The sequence below is a fragment of the Pipistrellus hanaki genome (genome assembly GCF_964339955.1).
Source record: "Pipistrellus hanaki genome assembly, chromosome: 17".
Lineage (NCBI taxonomy): Eukaryota > Metazoa > Chordata > Mammalia > Chiroptera > Vespertilionidae > Pipistrellus > Pipistrellus hanaki.
The window spans coordinates 3,277,177-3,302,787 of record NC_140519.1 but is presented as its reverse complement, the minus strand read 5'-3'; the positions used below and the strand labels follow the sequence as shown (position 1 = coordinate 3,302,787).

General features: G+C 47.0%; 1 protein-coding gene across 4 annotated transcripts in view; it reads right to left on the bottom strand.

Annotated features, from left to right (window-relative positions):
• Positions 1–25,088, bottom strand: part of RIPK2 (receptor interacting serine/threonine kinase 2) — a 39,222-nt gene extending 14,134 nt beyond the window's left edge. For 2 of the 4 annotated variants that reach the window (XM_084864789.1, XM_084864790.1), the window contains exons 1-6: positions 24,690–25,088; positions 19,703–19,856; positions 16,662–16,817; positions 7,097–7,254; positions 6,090–6,139; positions 3,544–3,705 (exon numbers count right to left, since the gene is read on the bottom strand). In XM_084864789.1, coding sequence (XP_084720915.1) covers positions 3,544–3,705; positions 6,090–6,139; positions 7,097–7,254; positions 16,662–16,817; positions 19,703–19,856; positions 24,690–24,862 — 853 coding nt within the window. In that variant the 5' untranslated portion in view covers positions 24,863–25,088. Of the gene's footprint in view, positions 1–3,543; positions 3,706–6,089; positions 6,140–7,096; positions 7,255–16,661; positions 16,818–19,702; positions 19,857–23,963; positions 24,122–24,689 lie in introns of all 4 variants that reach the window. The other 2 variants (XM_084864791.1, XM_084864788.1) reach the window with 2 other exon arrangements.
• Between the last annotated feature and the right edge of the window lie 523 nt (positions 25,089–25,611).

Genomic DNA, 25,611 nt, shown 5'->3' with positions numbered 1-25,611 from the left:
GTCTGCTGAAGGACTTGCGTCTAGAATATACAAAGAACGCTGGGCGACTTAAACAGACAAATGACCCAATTTAAAATGGGCAAAAAATTCAGTTTCACCAAAGGGGAGATACAAATGAGTAAAAGCGCATGAAAATAAGTTTCACATCATCAGTCATTAGGAAATGCAAATTAAAACGACATGAGATAGCACTCCACACCCATGGAAAGAACTGCAATTAAAGCTCAGACAACAGCACACAGCCATGCACACGCAACCTCACGCCTGCTGATGGGAACGCAAATGATGCTGCCACCATGGAAATCAGTTCGGCAGTTTTTAAAAAATGGCAGATAAATTTATCAAAACTGAGCACTTTCACTCACAGGTAGTGACTGAGAGCCATGGAAACACGTTCACACAGATCGCAGGTGAGCAGCCACAGCGGCAATGTTCCCAGCGGCCCACTAGTGGGGACACTCAGAACTACCAACATCACTCGGAGGACAGGAACCTGCTGCTCCAGGGAGAGGCCAGCGCTCCCGATAGAAAACTGAGCGCCACGTGGAGGTGGTGGACAGGGCCACACAGGAAGTGTCACTCACACGGAGGAGGTGGACAGGGCCACACAGGAAGTGTCACTCACCCAGAGGTGATGGACAGGGCCACACAGGAAGTGTCACTCACCCAGAGGTGGTGGACAGGGCCACACAGGAAGTGTCACTCACCCAGAGGTGGTGGACAGGGCCACACAGGAAGTGTCACTCACCCAGAGGTGGTGGACAGGGCCACACAGCAAGTGTCACTCACCCAGAGGTGGTGGACAGGACCACACAGGAAGTGTCACTCACCCAGAGGTGGTGGACAGGGCCACACAGGAAGTGTCACTCACCCAGAGGTGGTGGACAGGACCACACAGGAAGTGTCACTCACCCAGAGGTGGTGGACAGGGCCACACAGGAAGTGTCACTCACCCAGAGGTGGTGGACAGGGCCACACAGGAAGTGTCACTCACCCAGAGGTGGTGGACAGGGCCACACAGGAAGTGTCACTCACACGGAGGAGGTGGACAGGGCCATGGCGGGCGGGCCTGCAGCACCAGGCAGAGTATGGAGCAAGAAGTCGAGGACCTGGAAGAGGGCTGAGGCTCTCTGACAGTTGCAAGTTGTGAGGAGGAAGATAAATGGAGGAGGAGATGTATTCTCTTGTGTCTGGAAACCACCAGAGGAGAAGACACCAGGATGATCATCTAAGATAGCAGCCCCCAAGCCTTTAGGGCTCGGACTCTTCAATTACCCAGCACCCCAAGAGCTTCTGCACACGTGGCCATGTCCCCTGATATTTAGTGTATGAGAAATTAAAACAGAAAAGCTTAAAGCAAGCGTATATGAGAACACATTGCGCTATCTGTTAGAGCAATGATATCATCACGCCTTGTTGAGCTTCTACAAAACCCACTCTTGAAGGGTGATGAAAAGGGAAGTATGTCCTGTATTCATTATTTTGAAAACAGTGTTGGTTCTGAGAAGCCCTGAGTCTCCAGGAGCAGCCCCCGGAGCCCTGCCCCTCAAGGCAATGGGTGTCTCAGCGGGAAAGTTCCGATCTTTCAGAAGCAGTTTTAGCGCAGTTTGGGCCATTGATTGGAAGAGAAACCAGGGCCCTGGCTGATTTGGCTCAGTGCATAGAGCATCAGCCTGCACAATGAAAGGTCCCTGGTTCGATCCTGGTGAAAGGCACGGATCTCGGTTGCAAGCTCCTCCCTGGTCTGGGCCCTGGTTGGGTGCGTGAAGGAGGCAATCAATCGATGTGTTTCTCTCACATCGTTATTTCTGTCTTTCTCTCTTTCACTCTCTCTAAAAAATCAATGAAAAAATATCCTTGGTAAGGATAAAAACAACAAAATAAAATAAAGAGAAACTAGGGACTTCCATTTGGCCTGAAAAAGCCAAAAAGACCAGAGAAAATATAATATATTAAAGAGTGGATTTTTAAAAAATATATTTTTATTGATTTCAGAGAGGGAGAGAGAGAGATAGAAACAACACCGATGAGCGAGAATCACTGATCAGCTGCCTCCTGCACGCTCCCTACCAGGGATCGAGCCCACAACCTGGACATGTGCCCTGACTGGGAACCGGTTGATGCTCAACCACTGAGCCTCACCGGCCATGCGAAAGAGTGGTTTTTAAGACAGCAGCTATCAGGCAACAAGGACAATGATGGGAGAAAGGGAGCCTCAGGACTGCAGGCTTACTGCCTTGGGAGAGGGACCTGCGTGAGGTGGAGCCTGGGGACAGGCAGGCAGGTACAGGCCGAGAGGAGCACACAGAGGCCAGAGCCCTGACCCATGGGGTGCGGGAGTCAGTTAGCCATCGCCCAGGCAGGGGCAACGGGAAACCCAGGAGGTGCTGCCGGCACATAATCAGCAAGAGAGCCAGGCTTTCAGGAAACGGAAGAAGTAACTGCTTCGAAGGGCACTGGGGACATGGAGGTGCGTGCCCTCCGACAGCTGTGGGAGGTAGAGACACTGTGAGCCCGTTATTTTGCAGCTTCCGGCTTTCACTATAATGCTGATGAGCACTGGACAGAGTTTTGAGTGGAAAATAAATTTCATTGCTTATTTGGAATGAATATGCCAAGTGTGTGGCTGTCCTTTTATTTTTTATAAATCTTTGAAATGTAAAAATTTTCAATATCTGGGAAGGCCAAGTCTCAGTTCTTCCATAGATCTTGCCTGGGTCTCACCCTAGAGCTCTGCCCCGAGGTCATGCAGGGGTCAGACAGGCCTTCTGTGCCTGCACTGCCCATGGTCCCTCTGCCTCCCAGGCAGAGATCAATGGGCCTCATGTCTTGTCTGCAGGACCGGTTCTGGCTGGGACCACCTCAGGCCGCACAGCAGCAGAAGTGACTTATAAACTCACAGTGGATCAGCTCTGTCCATGAGACACCCCTCCAGGGCTCCCCACTTCCTGGGAACAGCCAACCCTTCATGACACCCCAGCCCCTCCTCCCTTCTCCACGCACATCCCATGTGACGCCCTTCCTTCCCTTTTCCTCCGGAATGCCGACTTCCCCTCCAGCTCTGCCTGGCTGTGTCTCTGCGTTAAGACGCTGCCTGGCTGCCTCCTCTTCAAGCTTCGAATTCCACTTCTAAGTAAGAGGCTCTGGTCCCCCTCCCTCACCTCCTGCCACCTGCTCCTGGCCTTGCAGGGCTTGAACAATGCCTGGCGTGGTTATTTGTTTAGTTGTTTCCCTCTGCTTTCAGCAGGTGGGCTCCAGGGACACAGCGACTTAGTCACGGTCACTGCCCTGTTCCCCGCGCCAGCTCAGCACTCAGGACGCCCCGAGGCTGAGGAATGGTGACGGTCCCTCTCGGGCTCTTTTCTGTTAGAGTCTCAGTGCCGCACTAGCAGCAGTGACCCTTGTACAAACGTCGTGACTAACCAGAGGGGAGAAAATAAAAAGTGACTGTGAGCTGGCCATCTAACTTGTGAAACTTTGCAAGGCACATTTACTCAGTCTCTGAACTGCTTGTGACTCAGGGTCCAGGCCAGGGTGACTCACTGAGGAAGGACGGCCGTTCGTCTGGGTTCTGTGCCCATCCGCCTTCAATGAGGGAGACCATCCGCGCGCGATAGGGGGTTCCGGGGGGCAGGCTCTCTTCGCTGGTGTCGGGTCGGTGTCCTTGCGACACACTGTACATAATCTGCAAAGGGTTGGTGACGTCTGTCAAGACAAATACACATCATTCATGGGAGAGTTTTATGATCCAATATGCTAGATGCATTCTAAAGCCCACCAAGAGAACAGTCTTAGGACTAATCATTGCCCTTTCTGCTAAGGGAACAGTGTCCCAGCACTAAGGCTGGCCTGGCTCCTTAGAGGAGCGTGGAGCTGGCTGCCCTTGGCTGGGCGTGGGATGATCTGGGCAATAGGCTGTGAGCAGCGCTGAGCTGAGCCGAACTTATTAGCCCAGGAAGGGCTATGGCGAGCGTGTCAAATTCACGGCCCACATGCGGCCCAGCCAATAGAATGGTATGCAAGAAACGTTTTATAACTTAATTTGACAATACCCTGTTATACATAATCTATAATAATACAAGTATGATATGCAAATTGACCGAACGATTAAACAGCAGAATGACCAGCTGGACTACCTTCCGGATGACCAGGCTGACACACACTGGCGCCAGGCAAGGTGGGTGCGATGTGATTGGTTGGGGCCCCCAGCATCGCCCTGCAGAGAAAGGCCCAGCCACTGGCCAGCGGGGCGACCGATCGGGGGTGAGGGGGTGGGAGGGCTCCGCCATCACCCCGCAGAGGGAGGCCCAGGCGCTGTGGCGGGTGAGGGGGGCAGGCCAGCGATCACCCGCAGAGGGAGGCCCAGGCCAGCCAAGCAATCATATTCCACGCCTGTTGCTTGCAGAGGGAGGCCACTGGTGGTGGTGGTGGTGGTGGTGGTGGGGGGGGCAGCACCGCACAGATGGCAAGCAGTGGCAGCGGCAGAGGCAGGGCCAGCTGCCAGCAGCAAGGGAAGGAAAGCCCCAATAGGCCCTGATTGCCTGCGAGGCCTAGGGACCCTACCTGAGGAGTCCTGGATTGCGAGAGGGTGTAGGCCAGGCTGCGGGGACCCCCTGCCCCCCACCGTGCACTAACTTCATGCACTGGGCCTCTGGTTATTAATAATGAACTAAAACGTTCGCTAATGTTGATTACTATAATGGTGTTGCATTCAATTCCCTTACACACCATTTCTCTCCACTAACACCAGCAGCGAATATTTTAGCAGCTGATGGCCACATCTTTATTCTTGTACTGAGTTGTTTGGTGTGAGCAACAGGAAATATTTTGCTTTTAGAGAACAAGAAAAATAGGTTTATTTGGGTTACGCTTATTAATTTGGGCAGTTATTCAGTGTCTGATAAGTGAATGTTCAAGACAAAATATTAATTTTTATTAAAATATTCTATTTTATGTTAATGTTGAGTCATTTATTTTAGCCCTTTGTATTCAGCATGTCTCCATCGAAATAAACCTACATTTTCATGAAAATGGAAGCTTTTGTTATTTTGTGGCCCACACACAAGTAAACCTTGTTCATGTGGCTCGTGTTAGTATTTGAGTTTGATGTGCTTGGGCTACACAACTAGCATCCAATGTAACTGAGAATACTGTTTTGTTTGTAAGCTGCTGAGACCCTGAGGTTGTCTGCTGCACAGCAAGTGACTTATATAAACTTCAAAGTAAGAAATGGCCCCAGCCGGCAGCTCACCATGGGGTTGCGGGTTTTAAAAAATATATATTTTTTCATTTATTTCAGAGAGGAAAGGAGAGTAAGAGAGAGAGATGGAAACTTCGATGATGAGAGAAAACCACTGATTGGCTGCCTCCTGGGCACTCCATACTGAGCATCAAGCCCACAACCCCAGGATGTACTCTGACGAGGAACTGAACCGTGACCTCCTGGGTCATAGCTCAACCACTGAACCACGCCAGCTAGACAGGGTCACAGGTTTGATTCCAGGTCAAGGACACGTGTGTGGGTTGTGGGTTTGCTTCCTGTCGCCAATCAGGGCTCATGTGGGAGGCAACCATTCAATGTCTCTCTCTCACATCGATGTTTCTGTCTCTCTACCTCCCTCTCCTCTCCTTCCTTCCCTCTCTCTGAAAAAGCAATGAAAAGGATATCCTCCCATAAAGGTTAACAAAAAAATATTAAGAAATAATCTCAGAAAATTTAAGAATTATTCTTTAGTGTTTTCTGGTCTTTATATGGGAGCACTAATTAATTTTCATATAAAGTTTTATAGCTGGAATAAATCTTAGAAATAGGAATTACAAATTCTCATTTTACAGAGGACAAACTGAAGGCTCAAGAAATGTAATAGCTTGATGATAGAACTAATTTCTGTCAGAGCAAGAACGAGCATCTGATTTTCCTGACCCTGAATCTAGTCTGCTGCTCAGTGTACACTGGGTTCATGGGAGTTATGTCTTTTTTAGTGTGTTTTCCACAAAACGGCCGGGGGCAGACTTACTGCCGATGAGCCGCAGAGATTCTGCATGTGGCCCACAGCAGGACATCACTGAGGAGGTCAGCGCACACTCACCCTCAAAAGGCTGTTTTCTGGATAAGACTTCCCACATGATGACTGCATAGCTGTTGAATATAAAATGTACACAGCAAATTACAAACCAGCCCTGCGTGGTAAACTGCACACCAAATCTAAAGGCTGACTGTGAGATACTGCTTTGAAAGTGACAAGGTAGTGAGCTGCTGTATTCAGAATCAGCATATACAGCCAAAATGATAAATATTCAGTTTGTTTTGAAAGGGAATTAATCTTGCACCGGCCAGTTTGGCTCAGTGGATAGAGCATCATCCTGCAGATCAAAGGGTCCTGGGTTAGATTCTGGTCAAGGGCACATACTTCGGTTGCAGGCTCCTTTGGACTGGGCCCTGGTTGGCGCATGTGCAGGAGGCAACCAATTGATGTGTTTCTCTCACATCGATATTTCTTCCTGTCTCTTCCACTCTCCCTAAAAATCAATGGAAAAATATCCTCGGGTACAGATTTTAAAAAAAAGAAAAAAAGAAAGGGAATTAGGCTTCATTTGAAAAATTAGGAAGTTACTGTCATAAAAACTTGAAGTGATATGCATAAATAGCTTATGAATCATTTAATAATCATTCTTAAACGCGTGGATAAGCTATATCCTCTAATTACAGGGTTTTATTATTCACACAAAATAGAGAGCAATAAACAAAGGCTGTCCTTTCCGTATGACTCTGTTCTGCCTTCTTGGGTAGTGTCCCCTCCCCACCTACATCAAAGTCACATTTTAGTGATAGAACCCTGGAGCATTATATTGTAAATGGATAGGAGAATGTTTTCAAGGATCTCAATGTGGCTTAAAGCAAGGAGTCCTTAAATTCAGAAACACTCGTCACCGTGGCTCTCTTTATTTCCCCACATGTGGCCTTGCCTCCGTTCCCCCACACATGGGCTCCCGGCCCCACACGTGGGCTCCCGTTCCCCCCACCCTCCCAGTGCAGCTTCCCAGTGCTGACTGCTCGCTCCGCGCTCAGCGGTGAGCTGAGCAAGCAGCGCCGCACCTGTATATGTCGTGCTTGACGCTGGCCCTCGCCTTCTGCCCCGGCTCGTAGTTCTCGGGCGGCATGTAGATGATGGTCCCGCCTTCTGGGGCAGCCTTACTGTTCCGTGACTGTGACAGGGACATCAGGCGCCACTTCGATAACCCAAAATCTGCGATCTGTGAGGGAAGAGCCAGGGATCGAATTTAGAGATGTTCTCTTTAAACCATGTTATATATGTTAACATTTCATTTTTACACACGCCATAGGCTCTTTGATTCCGTAGTGCCGAGCCCAGTAGTAGATGGAAGTTTAGCACCACAGGGTTCAGATGCAGCTTCTGCAGAGGACAGGGGGCTTTTTCCTATGTTCTGAGTGATTCACACGCTGTTTCTGACAAGCAGCTGCACAGCATGTGCTTCTCAAACCATCTGCCGCTCCGAGCTGACCTCCTCATCGCGTGGGAGCCTCACTCCAGTTATCATGGCTCAGGCTTACGTGTTCTTGTTTATAGCGCTCTAGAATAGCAGCCTTGCATTCTGAGAGAAGCAAATACCTACAGTGTGCAGTTCGTTAGCCTATGGTTCATGCTTCTCTCGGGTGAACCAGGTCTGTGGGCAGCAGTGCCATCAGGACTAAAGCACTACGCCCACGCAACGACACCTACAGCATAGCACGGACCGGCCTGTGCTTCTGCCCGACCTTCAGTTTTATCTGTAAGCCCCTGCACATGTGACACTGTCTGCCAGCTCAGTATTTAAAAGCTGCCTTATGTTTTAAAAACGGAAGACAAACGGTAAGAACAGACACACGTCCAGGGGGCGAGAGGCTGTGCCTCGCAGATGGCTGTGGGTCTGCAGGCCGCCGCTGCAGAGCTCCCAGGAGCAGGGCAGCTGAGCCAGGACACTGTGCTTGTTGTTTAACACCCATATTTTCACTAGTTTCAACAAGAAATCTTCTGTTCGGTGTGTAGATGAATCTGAGACACAATATGGTCCCACTCCAAAGGGGCGGGGTGGAACACGAGCAGTGTTAACATTTCTCTGCGCCTCGATGACCCATCTGTGGCCTGGGAGTGACAATTCTGGGAACCATGGGTTGTGCTGAGGGATCCAAACGGGCTGAGTGGGCATTGCTGAGGTGCTCCTCACAGGACTCCCTCCCTGAAGGCTGCTCTGTCCACACAGTGCACCCATCCCAGAGCCAGGCTCAGGCCAAGGCTCTGGGTGTGCGGGCTCCAGGGAGCGCACATCCCACTCAGCCCCTGGACCCTGCACTGAAGCTGCTCCTCCTGACGCCATCTGCAGGGTAAGAAGCATTCTAGGACAGCCCAGTTTATCCCTGTCAGAGAGAAAGGTGCTAAAAAAGTAGGGTGTAGCCTCATGTATACCGGAGCCCTCATTTGCAAACAACTGCTCTCCGTGTTGGCCTGGATGGGGTGAGAGCAAGCACAGCCTGAGCGTGCTTCCCATTGCTCCCCTACGCACACACGGTCTCCTCTCTGTCTTCCCCCTGGCCTGGAGACTGCCAGGGTCCTCGCTCCTGCTGACTGAGTCTGGCTTTCACACGGCCCAGGCGTCTCCCTCCTGTCACACAGCGTCCCCACGAAAGGCAGGGCTCTTAGGCTGCGTCTCTTGCAAAAGGAGAAGGGGGAGCACAGCTCGAGGCCAGATGACCCCTCAGCAATGCAGGCAGACCCTGTCCCCACACAGGCTCTCCGCATGCATTTCCAGGCTAAAGGTTTTCTTCTCAAACTCAACATGAAAATACACGCCTCATGCCAATCAGCCACAATCCCGCCTGCCCCTGGATCAGCTCCCTCTGTTCACACACACCATCCCTCTGTGCAAGGCAAACAAGCTGCGAGGAAGCCCCTGAGCGCTCTGGCTCCGGGGAGGACAGACAGAACACACACTTCACCTTCAAAGATGCCTGTCACTGCTTCATTTGTATCTAAGACCCCCTAATGGACACCTGACCAACAGATAATCAAATGGAATGTATACTTTCTAAAGTGGAAAAGTATAAATTGAGCTTAATTAGTATAAACAATTTCATTTTCTTTTAAAAAATATTTATTGTTGAGAGTATTACAGATGTCATCTCCCCCCCATTCCCTCCTTGCCCCTTCACCACCTTACAGTCTGTGTCCATAGGTAAGATCTTTGGTAATCTCTCCCACATCCTTCTGAGATCCGTCAGTCTGTTCCATGCTTCTGCTTCTATTTTATTCACCAGTTTATTTTGTGCATTAGATTTCTTATTCATTTATTTTGACTTTTAGGTTTAATTGTTGATAGGTATCTGTTGCCATTTTATTGTTCATAGTTTTTGTCTCTTCTTTTTCTTAAAGAGAGTCCTTCAGCATTTCATATAATACTGGTTTGGTGGTGATGAACTCCTTTAGCTTTTTCTTATCTGTGAAGCTCTTTATCTGACCTTCAATTCTACATGATAGCTTTGCTAGGTAGTGTAATCTTGGTTGTAGGTTCTTGCTATTCATCACTTTGTATATTTCTTGCCACTCCTGTCTGGACTGCATAGTTTCTGTTGAGAAATCAGCTGACAGTTATATGGGTGCTCCCTTGTAGGTTACTGTTTTGCTCTTGCTGCTTTTAAGATTTCCTCTTTGTCTTTTGCTCTTGGCATTTTAATTATGGTGTGTCTTGGTGCAGTCCTCTTTGGGTTCCTCTTGGTTTGGGTTCTCTGTGCTTCCTGGACTTGTAAGTCTATTTCTTTCACCAGGTGGGGGAAGTTTTCAGTCATTATTTCTTCAAATAGGTTTTCAATATCTTGCTTTCTCTCTTCTTCTTCTGGCACTGCCATTATGCAAATGTTGGTGTGCCTGAAGTTGTCCCAGAGGCTACTTACACTATCTTCATATTTTTGGAAACTTTTTTATTTTTATTTTTTTGCTCTTCTGATTGGGTGTTTTATGCTTCCTCATATTCCACAAATTTGATTCTCAGCATCCTCTACTCTACTGTTGGATCCCTTAAATTATTCTTTATTTTGGTTATTGTATGCTTAATTTCTGACTTCTCTTTTTCAGGTCTTTGGTATTTTACGGTCCTTGAAAAGTCTAATGAAGATTCTTGGATAATCTTGTAACTATGGTTTTGAACTCTGTATCCAGTAATTTTCTTTCTTCCATTTCTCTAATTTGTGACATGTCTTTTTGTCTCCACATTTTGGCTGCTTAGTCTCCTGGGGTTGGTAGAGTGGCTTTATGTAATAGATATCCAGTAGGGCCCAGCAGCTCAGCCTCCCCAGTCATCTGACCTGGGCACTCTAGGTGCTATCCTGTGTGGGCTGTGTGCACAGTCTTGTTGTAGTTGAGCCTTGACTGCTGTTGGCATCACTGGAGGGGATTGACCTCCAGGCCAATTGGCTGTGAGGACCAGCTGTAGCTAAAATGGGAGAGCTGCTGTGCAGGAAACACCTCTATAGAGCAGGACTTGCTTCAGTGGGGCTTTGGTGCTCACTGAGTCTGCCTCTTGAGTGTCTCACTTGTGGCTATGTAGAGTTGTAATTTGCTATGGTCTGAAGCAATCTATGGGTGCATTGGCTCTAGGGCCTCCAGGGAGGTGCAAAGTCAGCCATTGCCTGGGGCCAACTGGCAGGAACTACAGAGGGATCTGCAGATGGCTGCTATTTGCAGTTTGTATTGGGTTTGGAGGTGCCCAGGTAAGGCCCATATGTATCGGCAGGCTGCTGTGAGTGGCAGGACTTGGGCCTTTTATTGGTTTTGGGGGTACACTGTCACTAACTGCAGCTTAAGAAATTTTAGCAAAGTCTGAAGCCTGAGCCAGGTCAGGCCGTTCATATAGAAAAGCTGATCCAAACAGCTAGGGTGGGCCTGTGAATTGGATAGGACAGGGTCTCAGGGACTCCCAAGGGCAGAGCAAACAGTGTGCTCTAGGCAGATGGAGACTCCCATATGGTTGCTAGGCAGCCCTGTGATAGGGGAGGTCCCAGCACAAGAACAATGACCCCTGCAAGAACACGTGTCTGGGAGGAGGCCTCTGTGTTCCTCAGCCACAACCCCTGCTGATTTTATAGCCTGAAGTTACAGGGACTTCTCTTTCCAGCTCTGGAGCCCTGGCCTGGGCTGGTGTGGGGCTCAGACCCCTTGCTCCTCAAGGGAGGACTCCATTGAGATGATCTCCCTCCCGATTAAAGAAATGGCACACACATCGGTGTCAGACCAGCCCGTTCCACGCCTCTGCCTCCTACCAGTCTCAGTGTGCTTTCTTCTTTACTTCTCTAGTTGTAGGACTTCTATTCAGCCAGATTTCAGGTGGTTCTGAATGATGGTTGTTCTGTATTCCAGTTGTAATTTTGATGGGTTGTGGAAGTCAGCAAGTACAGGCATTTATCTATGCCGCCATCTTGGTTCTTCTCATATTTGAACATTTTTCTTTTAGATACTATGTTTCTGATTAGCATTCCAGTAAGAAATTGTACTTTAAAAATCTGTAAAAAGGTGTAAATTTACATTTAATTTTATTAAGTACTTTTACAAATGTTTTGCACTTCATTTAAAGGTTCTTCCAAGAAGATAAGTAGATCGATAATTCTTACATTTGTTGAGTCATGATGAATTTTTACTTTTATTTTATTGTGTGTGTGTGTGTGTGTGTGTGTGTGTGTGTGTGTATATATATATATATATATATATATATATATATATATATATTTTTTTTTTTTTTTTAATCCTTATCTGAGGATATTTTTTCCACTGATTTTTCGAGAGTGGAAGGGAGGGAAGGAAAGACAGAGAGAAATGTTGATGTGAGAGGGACCCATTGATTGGTTGCTTTCTGCAGGTGCCCCAACCCAGGCTGAGGATCGAATCTGCCACCAGGTATGTGTCCTTGACTGGGAATCAAACCTGGTCCTTGGGTTGATGCTCTAACCACTGAGCATGGACAGGGCAGGAATTTTTGCTTTAAAAAAAAAATGGTTTTATTGATTTCAGAGAGGAAGGGAGAAGGAAAGGGAGATAGAAACAGCGATGATGAGAATCATTACTGGCTGCCTCTTGCACACCCTATACTGGGGAGTGAGCCTGCATCTAGGCAAGTGCTCTGACTAGGAATGGAACTATGACTTCGTGGTTCATGGGTTGACACTCAGCCACGGAGCCACACTGGTCAGGCTGACTCTTTACTTTTAAGGAACATGTATGAAATAAACAGTGAAGACTCAGTAAATACAAGAGAATGTTGCTAATTTATAAGAATAGTATTAGAAAAGTCACAGTTCTATCTGTATGTGCTACAGTTAATTAAAATTTATAAAAATACATCAAGCCAAACTATTTAAACATTCTATTCACATCAAAGACCAAGGTGCTCTCTGATCAATGAAGAGAAAGATGATTGCCTGTTACTTTGCTTCTGTTTTCTCTGAACTGAGTCGCAGAAAGCCAACTCCAAGGAGGTTGAAAGGGTTATAAAATGCAAGTCTTAGGTATTTTACATACACTTAAGGTTCTTTTTTTTTTTTTTTTAAATAAATTTTTATTGCTCATATTATTACAAATGTTCCTTTATTTCCACCCCCCCCCCCTTCCATTGCTCTCCTCCACCAGGTTCCCACCCCACCCTCTGCCCTTTCCCCACTCCCCATTGTCCTCATCCATAGGTGCACAGTTTATGTTCAGTCTCTTCCCACATCCCCCTCTCCCCTTTTACCCAAGAATCGTCAGTTCACTACCCTTCCATACCTCTGATTCTATATTCACCAGTTAATATTGTTCATCAGATTTTTTTTTTAAATTTCCTTGGTTTTTAGATTCACTTGTTGATAGTTACGTATTTGTTGTTCATAATTTTTATCTTTATTTACTTTCTCTTCCGAAAGAACCCCCTTCAGCAATTCATATAATTCTGGTTTGGTGGTGATGAACTCCTTTAGCTTTTTTTTTATTAGTGAAGCTCTTTATCTGACCTTCGATTCTGAGTGATAGCTTTGCTGGATAGATTATCTTTGGCTGTAGGTTCTTACTATTCATCACCTTGAATATTTCTTGCCATTCCCGTCTGGCCTGCATGGTTTCTGTTGAGAAATCAGCTGATAATCGTATAGATGCTCCTTTATAGGTAACTATCTGCTTTGCTCTTGCTGCTTTTAATATTCTCTCTTTGTCTTTTGCTCTTGGAATTTTAATTATGATTTGTCTTGGTGTGGTCCTCTTTGGATTCCTTTTGTTTGGAGTTCTGTGTGCTTCCTGGACTTGTAAGTCTAATTCTTTCACCAGGTGGGGGAAGTTTTCTGTCACTATTTCTTTCAGCATGTTTTCAATATCTTGCTCTCTCTCATCTTCTGGGACCCCCCACTTCAGGTTTCTTGAGAATTTGCAAATACTTCCCAGTACTATCAGTGTTCTTTATGGGATAGCATATGAGAAAAGTGAAAGTCATTCTGATTTTTACAAAGGAAAAATATTATTGATTTCACAAGTCTCCATACTGGCGGGAGACTATCCTTACCCCCGGTTTTAAAATTTTAGAAAATTTATAAAACTCAATGAGCAATTAATGAAAGAGCCAGCAAGAATTCATGAAAAACAAAAGTTAAGCGGAAACCAGTGTCAATTTCAGACCGCAGGCTGCTGCTGTGCGTGGACAGTCCCGGAAGCACCGTGCTCACAGGACTGCTCGCGGAAGGAGCGCTACTACCGGCAGCGTCAATGTGAAAGCAAGCTGTATGTCACAAAACATGCCAACGTGCTACTAACTGCATCCTTGGCCGCAGGCTGGCAGGCCTCTGGTGCAGAGATCTGGAAGTCACTCGTCTGGTCATCCAGCAGATATTTACCGAATCCAGATGGCAGTTAGCAAAATAGACTGCATTTATGTTTTCTTGGAGCTCACATGCCAACTGGGGGAGATGGCCAGTAAATATGTTAATGAAAATGTGTGTCAGGTGGTGGAAACCACTGTGGAGAGGCTGAAGTGGAAGCACAAAGGGAATGGGACGTGGCTGGGGTCTGGGGTTCCCTGCCTGAAAATGAGGCTGCAGACAGGAAGGAGCCTGTGGGTGTCCGGAAAACAGTCATATATTCTATGGACAAAACGGTGCACTCCAGTGGTTTTAGGGTCACTCCAAACAAACAGGATTATTCTCCAGCAGTGCTGACTGACGGGACCTGAGGGAGTTCTTAGCGCCGGCGTAGTGCAGTCTCATCAGACCGTGCCATTAACATTAATCATGACTACACAAAAAACGGCTAATTAAACTTTAGGATGACACGAAGCTGGGAAACAAATGACAACCCTTGGAATACAGAGACAGCTTTCAAAAAGGTCTTCAAGGGAAAAGTGACCGCTCAGGCTTGACAAGACCAAGCTCTGCTGCCGGGATGCACTCTGTAGAGCACATGAAGAGGAGGCGTGGCTCGAGCGGTGATGCATGAAAGAACGGACCTCAGGGCTTGCTGTTGACCCAACCTGCCTGTGGGGATATGGCTGCTCCCCCAGAGCTAATAAATTATAAGGAACTGTTAAGTACCGTCTTTAGGACTAGGGTAAAGAGCACCTCCCTTCAATTCTACAGTGGAGAGTGTTTTGTTCAGTTCTGAGGATCAAAATTTGAGTGATTGAAACACAGATTCAACTAGATAGCGCTAGGGGTAGTAGCAGGCAGTCTGAGGGCAGAGCGATAGCTTCCAAATAGGGGCAGGGCAGAGGCAGAACTGGAGCCCGTGGGCAGGAGCGGCAGGGGAGGAGTATTAGCTGATCACATAAGAAATGGCAGTCATTCCAGGATGGATGTGAAACTCCCGTCACGGGATAACTACCTGGGGGCTAGGGATGGCTGCAGTGAGGCCGCAAGGGCTGAAGCAGGGTCCCTAACTGATGTCATCAGCTAGTCTCTCTTGCTAGCAAGGCTGAGGAAGTGCTGTCAGCAAAGGTTTATTTTTCACTTAAATTTTCTTACATTTTTTTGCACTAATTTTTCTATTGTTCCAATTTCCCCATTAGTTATTTGAACATTTTTAATATTTAAAATAATCTTCAATCATATATATTATTGATTGAAATGTAGCAAAATATTATATAAAAAAGAGCTACTTTAGTATTAAGAAGGGTAATTGAAATCCCTATATCTGCTGCCTTTAGATGCCTACATCTTTTCCTTTATACAACATTAATTCAAAGTGAAAAAATTAACTCGAAAGCATAAAATGATACAACTTTTAGAAGATAAACTAGAAGAAAATCTTCAATACCTATGCTTACTGAAGAGTGCTTAGTCATGACAGTGAAAGCATGACCCTAAAAGAAAAACATGGTTAGCTGAACTTCATCAAATGAAAGATTTTGTGAAATAAATCTTTGTGAAAGAACTTGCTTAAAGAATGAAAAGAACGAGCTATGCACCAGGAGAAAATATTTGCAAACTACATATCTGATGAAGGACTCATATCAAGAAAACACATACAACTCTCAAAACCGACAGTAAAGAAAACCTCAAAAATCCCATCAGAAAATGGCTTCAGACATAGCATTTCACTGAAAAGGTACACAGATGACACATGGCACATGAGAGGGTGCTCATCATTAGCCATTAAGAAGGTACAAATTAAGACCACAACGAGCTATTACAACACATTTGTCAGAACAGACAAAATAAGAACTGGTGGTAACTCCAAATGCTGGCGAGGATGTGGAAAAGCTGGGTCTTAGGATGCATGGCTGGTGGAATATAAAATGGTGCAGCAGCCACTCGGATGGAAAGTAGTTGGGTAAAATATCAATAGATTTTAAAAAGCGTACTCTTACCATGTGACCAAGCAGTTGGGCATCTATCCTAGAGGAATGAAAATTAATGTTCATTCAAAAGTTGAACAGGAGTTTTCGTGGGAACTTTCTAATAATTGCCAAAGACTGGAATGACCAATGTCTCCCAGCAGGCGAATAAGCAAGGGGTATTCCCATATGTGGGATCTCTTCAGCAATAAACAAAGAACAATTACTAATGCAAGGAACAACTTGGATGGATCTCAAAGGCATTATGCTAAGTAAACAAAGCCAATCTCAACGTCTCCCACACTATGATTCTGTTTAGGAAGCTCCCCAAATTGACGAGATGCAAGAGGAGGAAAGCAGGTGGGTGGTTTCCCGGGCCAGGGATGGTGCAGGGCAGGAGGGTGTGGCTGGAAGGAGCACATGAGTGCTCTGTGGTGTGGGCGCTGAGCTCAGTGATCAAGTGACACAGAACTACACGTGTCCATCACACCAAAGCCAAATTCTTGATCTTGAAATTGTACTGTCATTATGTGTGATGCAACCACTGGCAGAAAATGAGTAAAGGGCACATGGGACCTCTCTGTATTACTTTGGAAACTTGGTATGAATCTATAACAAATTCAAAAATGAAAGTTAAAAAAGGTGTGCTCCACAATTTCAATCCAGAATGTAATCATTTTGTATTTTGTGCTGTAATGGGTCTATCTCTGTAGTGTAACAGGGACATGGAAAAGGGAGAGAGATTCATTTGGCCAGGTGAAAAAATTACTAATGACTTTTCAAAGGTAGTACATAACTTAAAAAAAAAAAAAAAAAAAAGTAATGACCTTAACATGAAATTCATTATCCAATAAGATATTCTGAGTCTTCAGGTCATGATGCAGAAGAGGAGGGTTCATATTGTGCAGGTAGTTCACGCCCAGGGCGATTTCATGCAGGATGCGGAATCTCAGCGGCCAGGCCACTTCCGGATATTCCGTTTTCTTCATATATGCAAGAAGACACAAAGCCAAAGTCAGTGGCCAAATTTCCATACATTCATACTTAGGAAGTTAAATATTCAATGAGAAATACAGCATAAATTAATGTAAAAATATAAGCTCATTTATTTTACATAGTAACAAATTTGACATCAACATCACTGTATCCTATTTCCCTAACCCTTAAGAGAAAATAACTTTATAGTACTGCTACTTATTCCCTTTTAGTCTATATTGGTAATGTAACTACATGATATTGGTTATCTTTTTTCAGTTGACACAGTTTCAATTACTTTTTAATCTATGTAACACTCATGCACATACACACATACCCACCTCCCCATTTTATGGCTTATATCAAGTGGCCTGTGCACACACGAGAGCACACAGACACATAATTTGTTTCTAGTACATACCAAACCATTTATTCAAATTAATGTTTTAATTTTCTGATTAATATAAAATTAATCATTGTATCTATTAAAAAGTATGACCATATTATATTTATTGACTAAGCATTAATATTTCACACTTTTACTAATGTAATTAATTTATTTACATTTCAACTTGAAAAATTAGCCTTGAATTTTATTTTTATGAAGGAGACAAAGTTCATATTTATTTATAAAGCATTTATAATGCAGACATTTAAAGCAATGTTTTATATTTCTTGGTCCATTTGAACTTTCATTAAATAAATTCTGAACATAAAATTTTAATATATTTTTTATTGATTTTTCACAGAGAGGGAGAGGGATAGAGAGTTAGAAACATCGATGAGAGAGAATCATCGATCAGCTGCCTCTTGCACACCCCCTACTGGGGATGTGCCCGCAACCACGGTACATGCCCTTGACCAGAATCGAACTCGGGACCTTTCAGTCGGCAGGTCGACGCTCTATCCACTGAGCCAAACCGGTCCCGGCTGAACATAAAATTTTAATCAGAACCTTAGGAAAATGAGTATACTCAGAAAAATCAGGTATCTAGGGAAGGTTCTCAGTGAATCATCAGGCACCAGGCCCTGGGCATATTTTCTATCTGGGCATATTTTCTATGCTTCTACTGAAAGCTCCAAACTGTGCTTAAGAGTTTTTTTTTTCCTGCCGAAACCGGTGTGGCTCAATGGATAGAGTGTCGGCTTGGGGACTGAAGGGACCCGGGTTCGATTCCGGTCAAGGGCATGTACCTTGGTTGCGGGCATATCCCCAGTGGGGGATGTGCAAGAAGCAGCTGATCGATGACTCTCTCTCATCGATGTTTCTAGCTCTCTATCTCTCTCCCTTCCTCTCTGTACAAAATCAATAAAATATATATTTTTTTAAAAAGTTTTTTTCTGCAAATGGATCAGCTTATAGTTCAGTGATCACCTGGCATGAAAGTGGATCGGAATACTTTGTGCTGATACTGGATTTTGACTTATTTCAGCAATCTTTCATGAGGGCAGGAGGGGTGCTTCAAGGCAAACCCCCTAATAATGCAATACAGGAAACCAAAGAAACACAAATTCTCATGCTGAACATTAGTTCCTCTGATATATACAGAGCCCCGTCCACTCAGTGACTGAATCTTTTACTCCATCAAAAGGTAACTTTCTGAAAATTATGTCGGTGACAGAAGGAGATGTCCTCTCTGCACATGTGTGACATGGGAACTTCTGGTCAGGGCTCCTTCCAGGAGTTGGCAGTCCCTGTGGAGGCTCTAGAATTCTGGAGGCTCAGGCCTGGCTGCCCGAACATCTGCGCGCTGGGTGTGGGAAGCACACATTAGAATTCCTACTTCTTTCTCAAAAAGAAGTTGTGCTTGATTAATACGTGCATCTTGGCTGCGGTGGTGGTTACACACACCTCACACATTGACCCCATCCTGCTTTAGACGTTCACACCGTACACAGAACGTGGTGTGTCCCAGGGAGAGAGGAAGTCCCTCCCCCAGAGGCTGTGCTGCCAGCAGCCCCTTCCTCCCATCAGAACACAGATGGACTGGGATTTAGGATTTTACACTTTATATTACCTAGTTTAAACTAAACCAACCTTGCTAAGTAGACTGAGTATTGTTGTTTGTAACATGTTTTATTGATTTCAGAGACGAAGGAAGAGGGAAGAGATAGAAACATCAATGATGAGAGAATCATTGATCAGCTGCCTCCTGCTCACCCCACACTGGGGACCGAGCACACAACTCAGGCATGTGCCCTTGACTGGAATTGAACCCGAACCCTTCAGTCCGCAGGTTGACGCTCTATCCACTGAGCCAACCAGCTAGGGCTAGACTGTGCGTTTTAAAAAGATTGATTAAGAGAAACTGCAGGCTGGAGATCATATCCACTCCAGCAAACAGATGCACACACAGTCTGAGAATGAGGTCCCCAAATCTGTTTCCTGATGGGATGCCAATCAAAGCCAGAGTTCCTGGTTCCTGGAGAAAAAAGTAATCGGCGCACACCATTCTCAGTCATAAAGAGCCAATGCATTTGGTCCTCAGCGACAGACACATCTGGCCCAGTAATTGAGAATTTTATGAACTGGTACTATTGACATCAGTTTGAATCCCAAGTTGTCCTTAACATAAAATAAAATCCGGCCTGACAGTGGACCATGCAGTGTGCCCTTTACCTTTTCTCTCTCTCATGCTGACCTGATCACACACGTGGACTGGAATTCAGTGTGGAACTCAGTAACCTAAGCAAAAGAATCTCGACCCCTTAGCATACAAGGCCTGGCTTCACATTATTTTTAACACAAAAGAAGCCATAGAGGGTGAAACTTTAGCACTGCGTTGTTTTTCATTATTCTTTTTTTGATTCATCTATATTGATCCCCAAATAACCAAAGCACTTTACAGCTTCATTAACAGAATTACAGCCACTGAAAATGTATAATACTTACCCTATGCAGGAGTTCATTTAATGATCCATTTGGCATGTATTCAGTAACTATTCCCAAAAATTCAGGCTCATTGCAAATTCCCAAAATTGGAAGAATGTAACTAAATCTAGCTTTGTGTAAGATTTCAGCTTCTCTTAAGACATCATTTCTTTCACTAAAGAAAAAGAAAGCAAAATTATCTTTAAAGTAATGGAAAATACACAGTTATCATGCCCATGATAATAAGTTAGCCTGGACTTTTTCAGTAATTAGCTTTTGACTTCTTGTAAATTGTGCAACTCTCTGTCCTTTAGTTTCATCATATTTAAAGTAGGGAAAACACCTACCCTGATAGTCTACAAGTTTGTTTACAGACCAAAATAACTTCTATAAGCCACTGACAGGAAAAAGTTCTCTGCCTAGGCTATCATTATGATACTTCCCTAGGAAAGGAAAGAACACTCTGGGTAAGTTTACAAAGTCTATAGTATTAGAACGATTGGTGTGTGAACTGATTAAACTATTAAGTTTATGTTATATTAAGATGATCAGATTGATTCGATTATATTAAATTTATAGTTGCATACCATGTAAAAATTCCCCAAATATCCTGACTATTAAGACATCTCAAGTTGTAGATTTAAATAACTAGGTTCTTAAATAACTAAGTTGCATGAGGATCAATGCTACTCAGGAATTATCCTCTGGGGCCCAGGAAGCAAGCACTGAGAACAGGCGAGTGCTTCTAACAGGTGCCTGGGGGGACTCAGGGTCCCGGTCCATTTGCTTATTCCTACATAAAACAAATCAATATGGAACCTTAATTAAGAATAAAAAGTGCCAGCATTATGGAGAACATAAAGATGAAAGAACATAGTCTGTGCTCTCAAGCTGCCCAGAAATCTTTTTAAAGAAAAATAAAAACTCACTGTGGTTTTGATTTGAATTTTCCTGGTGGTAAGTGATGCTGAACACCTTTTCAAACACCTGTTGGCCAACTGTATGCCTTTGGATGTGTTAGTTACCGTGACTTGGTAACCTTTCCACAATATATGCGTGTCAAATCATCATGTAGTATACTTAAATACAGTCATACACGCAGTCCGGGGCCACACAGGATGGTGGTCCTGCAGATCACAATGGAGCTGAAGCAGCCCTCCTGAGGTCTAACCTGTGCTGTTTCACACAGGGACACCCTGCACGGCTTACGGCCAGGGGAACAGCGGCCCCTGCACCGGCCCCAGGCTGTGTCAGTGTCCCTACGATGTGCGTGTGCACGACAACAGAATCGTCTAAGGACGCGCCTCTTATACTGATCCCTGTCATCAAGAGGCACATGATTGTATACAATTATATCAATTATATTTGCCAATTATTCATTAGTAAAGTTAAAAATAAGGAAAGATTTAAAAAGAAAAATAAACATAAAATATAAGGCAATTACTCATTAATAAAATTAAAAATAAGTAAAGAATTAAAAAAACTTAAAACTTAAGATATAAGGCAGAATGTGATTAGTGCCACAAACACACACGTGACTAACTGAATAAATGGAGGACCGTGGGAACCCAGAGGAAGGCGGGAACACTGGGCTCGGGAGTCTGTCTTCAGGGAGGTGGGCAGAATCTGCCTTTGGAGAAAGGACATCTAAGGCCCACACGGCCTCCAAAATGAGAGGGGCCGTCCCCAGGGCAGGGCCCGTGCCTGGCACTCAGTAGAGGTTTAATGGACAAGCACCAAATGTGTTCAAGGAAGTGAGAGTGAGGGCTCAGCTTCCTGTGAATCAGGCCGCACAGCAGCCCGAAGGGGTGGAGGTGACCAGGGCGGCAGGGCCATGTCTGAGTCCTGAAGCCGGGGGAGGGCGTTGACACTGTTTGCTGGCCTGAGTTGGGACTGCAGGTTTTTAAGCAGAGAAATGACATAAGCAGGACAAACGTTTAGGATTCACTTGGCAGCAGGATGTAGGAGCAGCAGAAAGAGGCAGAGCTTGAGTCGGGCGTTAGCTATGATACTAGTTAAGATGTGAAGCAATGCAAGTCTGAAACTAAAGGCCACAGTGGGAATGGAAAGGAAAACACCAGCTCACTAGGATGTCCAGGCTGTTGTGGTGAACGGGGAGGTGAGGGGGTGGGGGAGAAAGAGAGAGGAGATAAAGAAAGGAAAGAAAGGGAAGAAAGGAAAGAAAGGAAAGAAAGGAAAGAAAGGAAGGAAAGGAAAGGAAAGGAAAGGAAAGGAAAGGAAAGGAAAGGAAAGGAAAGGAAAGGAAAGGAAAAGGAAGGAAAGGAAGGAAAGAAAAGGAAGGAAAGGAAGGAAAGAAAAGGAAGGAAAGGAAAGGAAAAGGAAGGAAGGAAGGAAGGGAGGGAGGAAGGAAGGAAGGAAGGAAGGAAGGAAGGAAGGAAGGAAGGAAGGAGGAAGGAAGGAAGGAAGAAGGGGACCCATCAGTTTTCACGGGGAAAAATGGGTTGGTCGCAGCACTGACAGAAGAGAACCATCGCAAGAAGAAGCCTGCTGGGTAAGTGATGGTGATGAGTCTCACCAAGCTCTGCAAGAATGGCTGTTGCAATAAGAAAAGCAGCAGACATTTCAGACCAGATAATGAGGCCTGCTTTAAAAATAAACAGAGACCAATAAGCCGAAAAATCCTAGTCATGTATGTTTTGAACAATACACACACACACACACACACACGTTTAAAATCCAAGACTTGGAAAACGGCACACCCTTTTCTTCAGCCACTTTATATCCCAACCATGAAGCAACCAATTAAATCAGTTTGTGAGACCAGTTTTAATTAAAGCTACATTCCCTAAGTTAAAACAGTTCTATATTCCCAACAAAACAGTTACTAGGCAGCACGCAGGCAGGGAGACAAGACCACCTGAGCCTCCGGGACACTTAGAAAGAACCTCAGACAGACGATACTCCCGTAAGTCTCGCTGGTACTGCCCTCCTCCCAGGATGGGTATGAGGTCTTCTACCTTCTACTCTGAGCTACTGAGTTCAGCCACTTCCTAGGCACTGTCACAGGGGCTCATTATCCCGCTGTACTCGGGGCTCTGAGGCGCCAGTCATTCGTCATTCGTACTTCTCTAGAGGTTATACCAAGAACAAGGGGCAGGTGGAGTCAGGTTTGAAGTGCCCTCGGGGGACTCTAAAGCCTGTGTTCTTTCCATTCCAGTGTGATCAGAGAAGAAGGGGGTTCTTAAAATCAGGTTTGGGGAACTTTGAATGAGTGGGAAAACAAAAAAAGCCAAAACAATTTAAAATAGGGTTTTATATTTAAAAATGTAAAACTGTGAAATACAGCTTCTATAGATATATCACCAAGATTACCAGCCAAAAATCAATTATGGCATCTACAGTAAGGTGACCAGACGTCCCGCATCCCTCAGCGTTTTAAAAAAGTCCTGATTTTTGGAAATAATGCACGACAAGCTAGGGAACAGGCAGGAGAACGGAAAGGGAATATATGGTTTTTGGCAGCCATGTGGCTATTTAGCCAGGATATGAGTTTTGTATTATTTTTGTTAATTTTATAATGTTAAGCTTTAATAATAACAAATAATTGTTGAGTACTGATTATCGAGAACTGCTTATCAAAGTTCGCATTGTTGATCAGTTGTTAGAATTCGACCACTATTGTTTGGACTTAATGAACAATGGCATTTTTTGGAATTGGCAACGACGAAAACATTTTGTAACTGTCTCTCAGACGATACACATCGTACTGCGTGCTAGTAAGCTAGTTAAACAAGTGATGTCATTACAAATCAGCTATTCAGATAATTTATGTATTTATTTCATAAACACATAAAATTTCTTGAATTTAGCAGACAGTAGTCATATTATTTATATTTTATAGTGGTGGCAAAAAGTCTAGCGCCAGCCTTGAAAGTGACACTTAGACTATACATAATTTTTATTTGTTTATTATATTTGTAAATTGTACTTATGTTGAAATTTTAAAAAATATATCACAATACTATTTTTGCGTTCTATGAAAATTTTTGTTGCTCCATATAGACCAAATTTTTAATCAAGGAACATCCCCCCACCCCCACCCGCACCCCCACCCCCGGTCAATGGTGTCCCGCTTTACCAATGTTAAAATCTGGTCACCTTAGCCTACCGGGTGTTTGAACAAAACAACAGTCCCATCTGCACATAAGGAGCTGGGAGAGCCGGGAAGGCCCTCTCGGGGGCAGAAATCAGGTGTGGAGGGCTGACCAATCCCTAAACATCAACTGGTTTTCTTTCAAGTGGCCTCTAGACACACGCAGACCTCATCCAGGCCGGACGCCACTGCACGTCTAGCCTCTCCCGCTGGATCCGAGCGGAGCGGCTCAGACGGCGCCTGCGCTGCGGCTGCTCCCATGGGCGCGGGAGAGGGCCGTGATGGCTGGTCCACCGCCTCACGGCTGCCTGACGACAGTTAGTTTCCTAGTGTACGGAGAATTCTAGGTTGAGAAGCGTCCATGAGTAAGGAAAGGGAACTTCCACTTCGTCCCTTGGCCCACGCGGCACAAACTTGAATGAAGGTCCCGGCGGAGGCGCCGCCTGCTCTGGGAGGACCAGGGCCTCGGCGCGAACCCGCCTGCGCAGAGCCCACTCCGCACGGCCCCCGCCCGCCCCGCGGCCGCCGCCCTCCGCTCTCACACTCCCGGCGGCGGCGGCGGCGGCGGCGGGCCGCGCGGGGTGGGCGGCCGGGTCCGCGCGAGCCCCTCGGGCCTCCGGTGAGATGGGCGCAGGGAGTGGGCTCGGGCCGCGAGCGGGGCAGGGGCTGCCCCGAGCGAGGCGGGTCCGGCGGCGCCCTGGAAACGAAACCGCCCGCTCCTCCGAGAGCCGGCGGCCCGCGCTTCCGGCCGCGGCAGACAGTCCTTCCCCGCGGCCCTCCCGCGCGAGCAGCCGCGGCCGCCACCCGGCACCGCGCCGCTCGCCGCCACAGCGGGCCCGGCCCAGCCGGGCGGCGCAGCCGGAGCGCGAGGGGCGGGGCGGGGCGGGCGCCTACCTGTCGAGCAGCGGCGTGTGGATGTGCAGGTGCTTCACCGCCACCTGCACGCGCCAGTCGGCGTGGCGCGCGGACGACACGGTGCCGGACGCGCCGCGGCTGAGGAAGCGCAGGTCGGCGAGCTTGTGCGAGGGCACGGCGGGCAGCGCGCTGCAGATGGGCTCGGCGCTCATGGCTCCGGCCGCGCGGCCGCTCCCGCGGCCCACGCCCGGCTCCGGCCCCGCCCTGCGGGCGGCCAGACCTGCTGCTGCCGGTGGGCACTAGGTTGCCAGGTCGCCCATGCCCACGCGGCTGCCCGCCGCCGCTTCCCCGGAGCCGTGCCGACTGCAGTCCGTCTGAGACTGGCGGCCCAGCGGCCTGGGCGGTGAGGCGCCTCCCCCCGCCCCGCGCCGTCTTGCCCCTCCGCCCCCGGCACCGCGCAGGCCCCGCCGCTCCAGTGGCTCCTCCTTAGCCCCGCCCTCCGCCCCGTGCAGGCCCCGCCCTTCACACTGGCTTCTCCCCAGCCCTGCTTCCGACCCCGCGCAGGCCCCGCCCCTCCACTGGCTCCTCCTTAGCCCGGCCCTCTTCCCAAGCGCAGGCCCCGCCCCTCACGCTGGCTCCTCCTCAGCCCCGCCCCCACGCGCCTCTCCTCGGCGCCTCCCGCGCTTCTCACCCGCTGGCTGGCGGGGAGGAGCCGGGCTCCATTCCTCCCCTGCCCTGTGGGGCCGCGCGGCCCGGGTCTGTGGTGGTGGTGGTGGGGGCGGGGGACACACTGAGGGCGGCGGCCTCACGCGCTCCGGAGCCCGTGGCCGCGGACCTGTCGCCCCGGGCGGCCGCCTCAGCTACGCACTGCGGCACAGCCGGGCTGCCTCCAGCCCGTTTCAGGGGCGCCCCTGCCCATTCCGGGTGCCTGGCGGGGTGCCTCAGTCAGCCTGGCTGCACG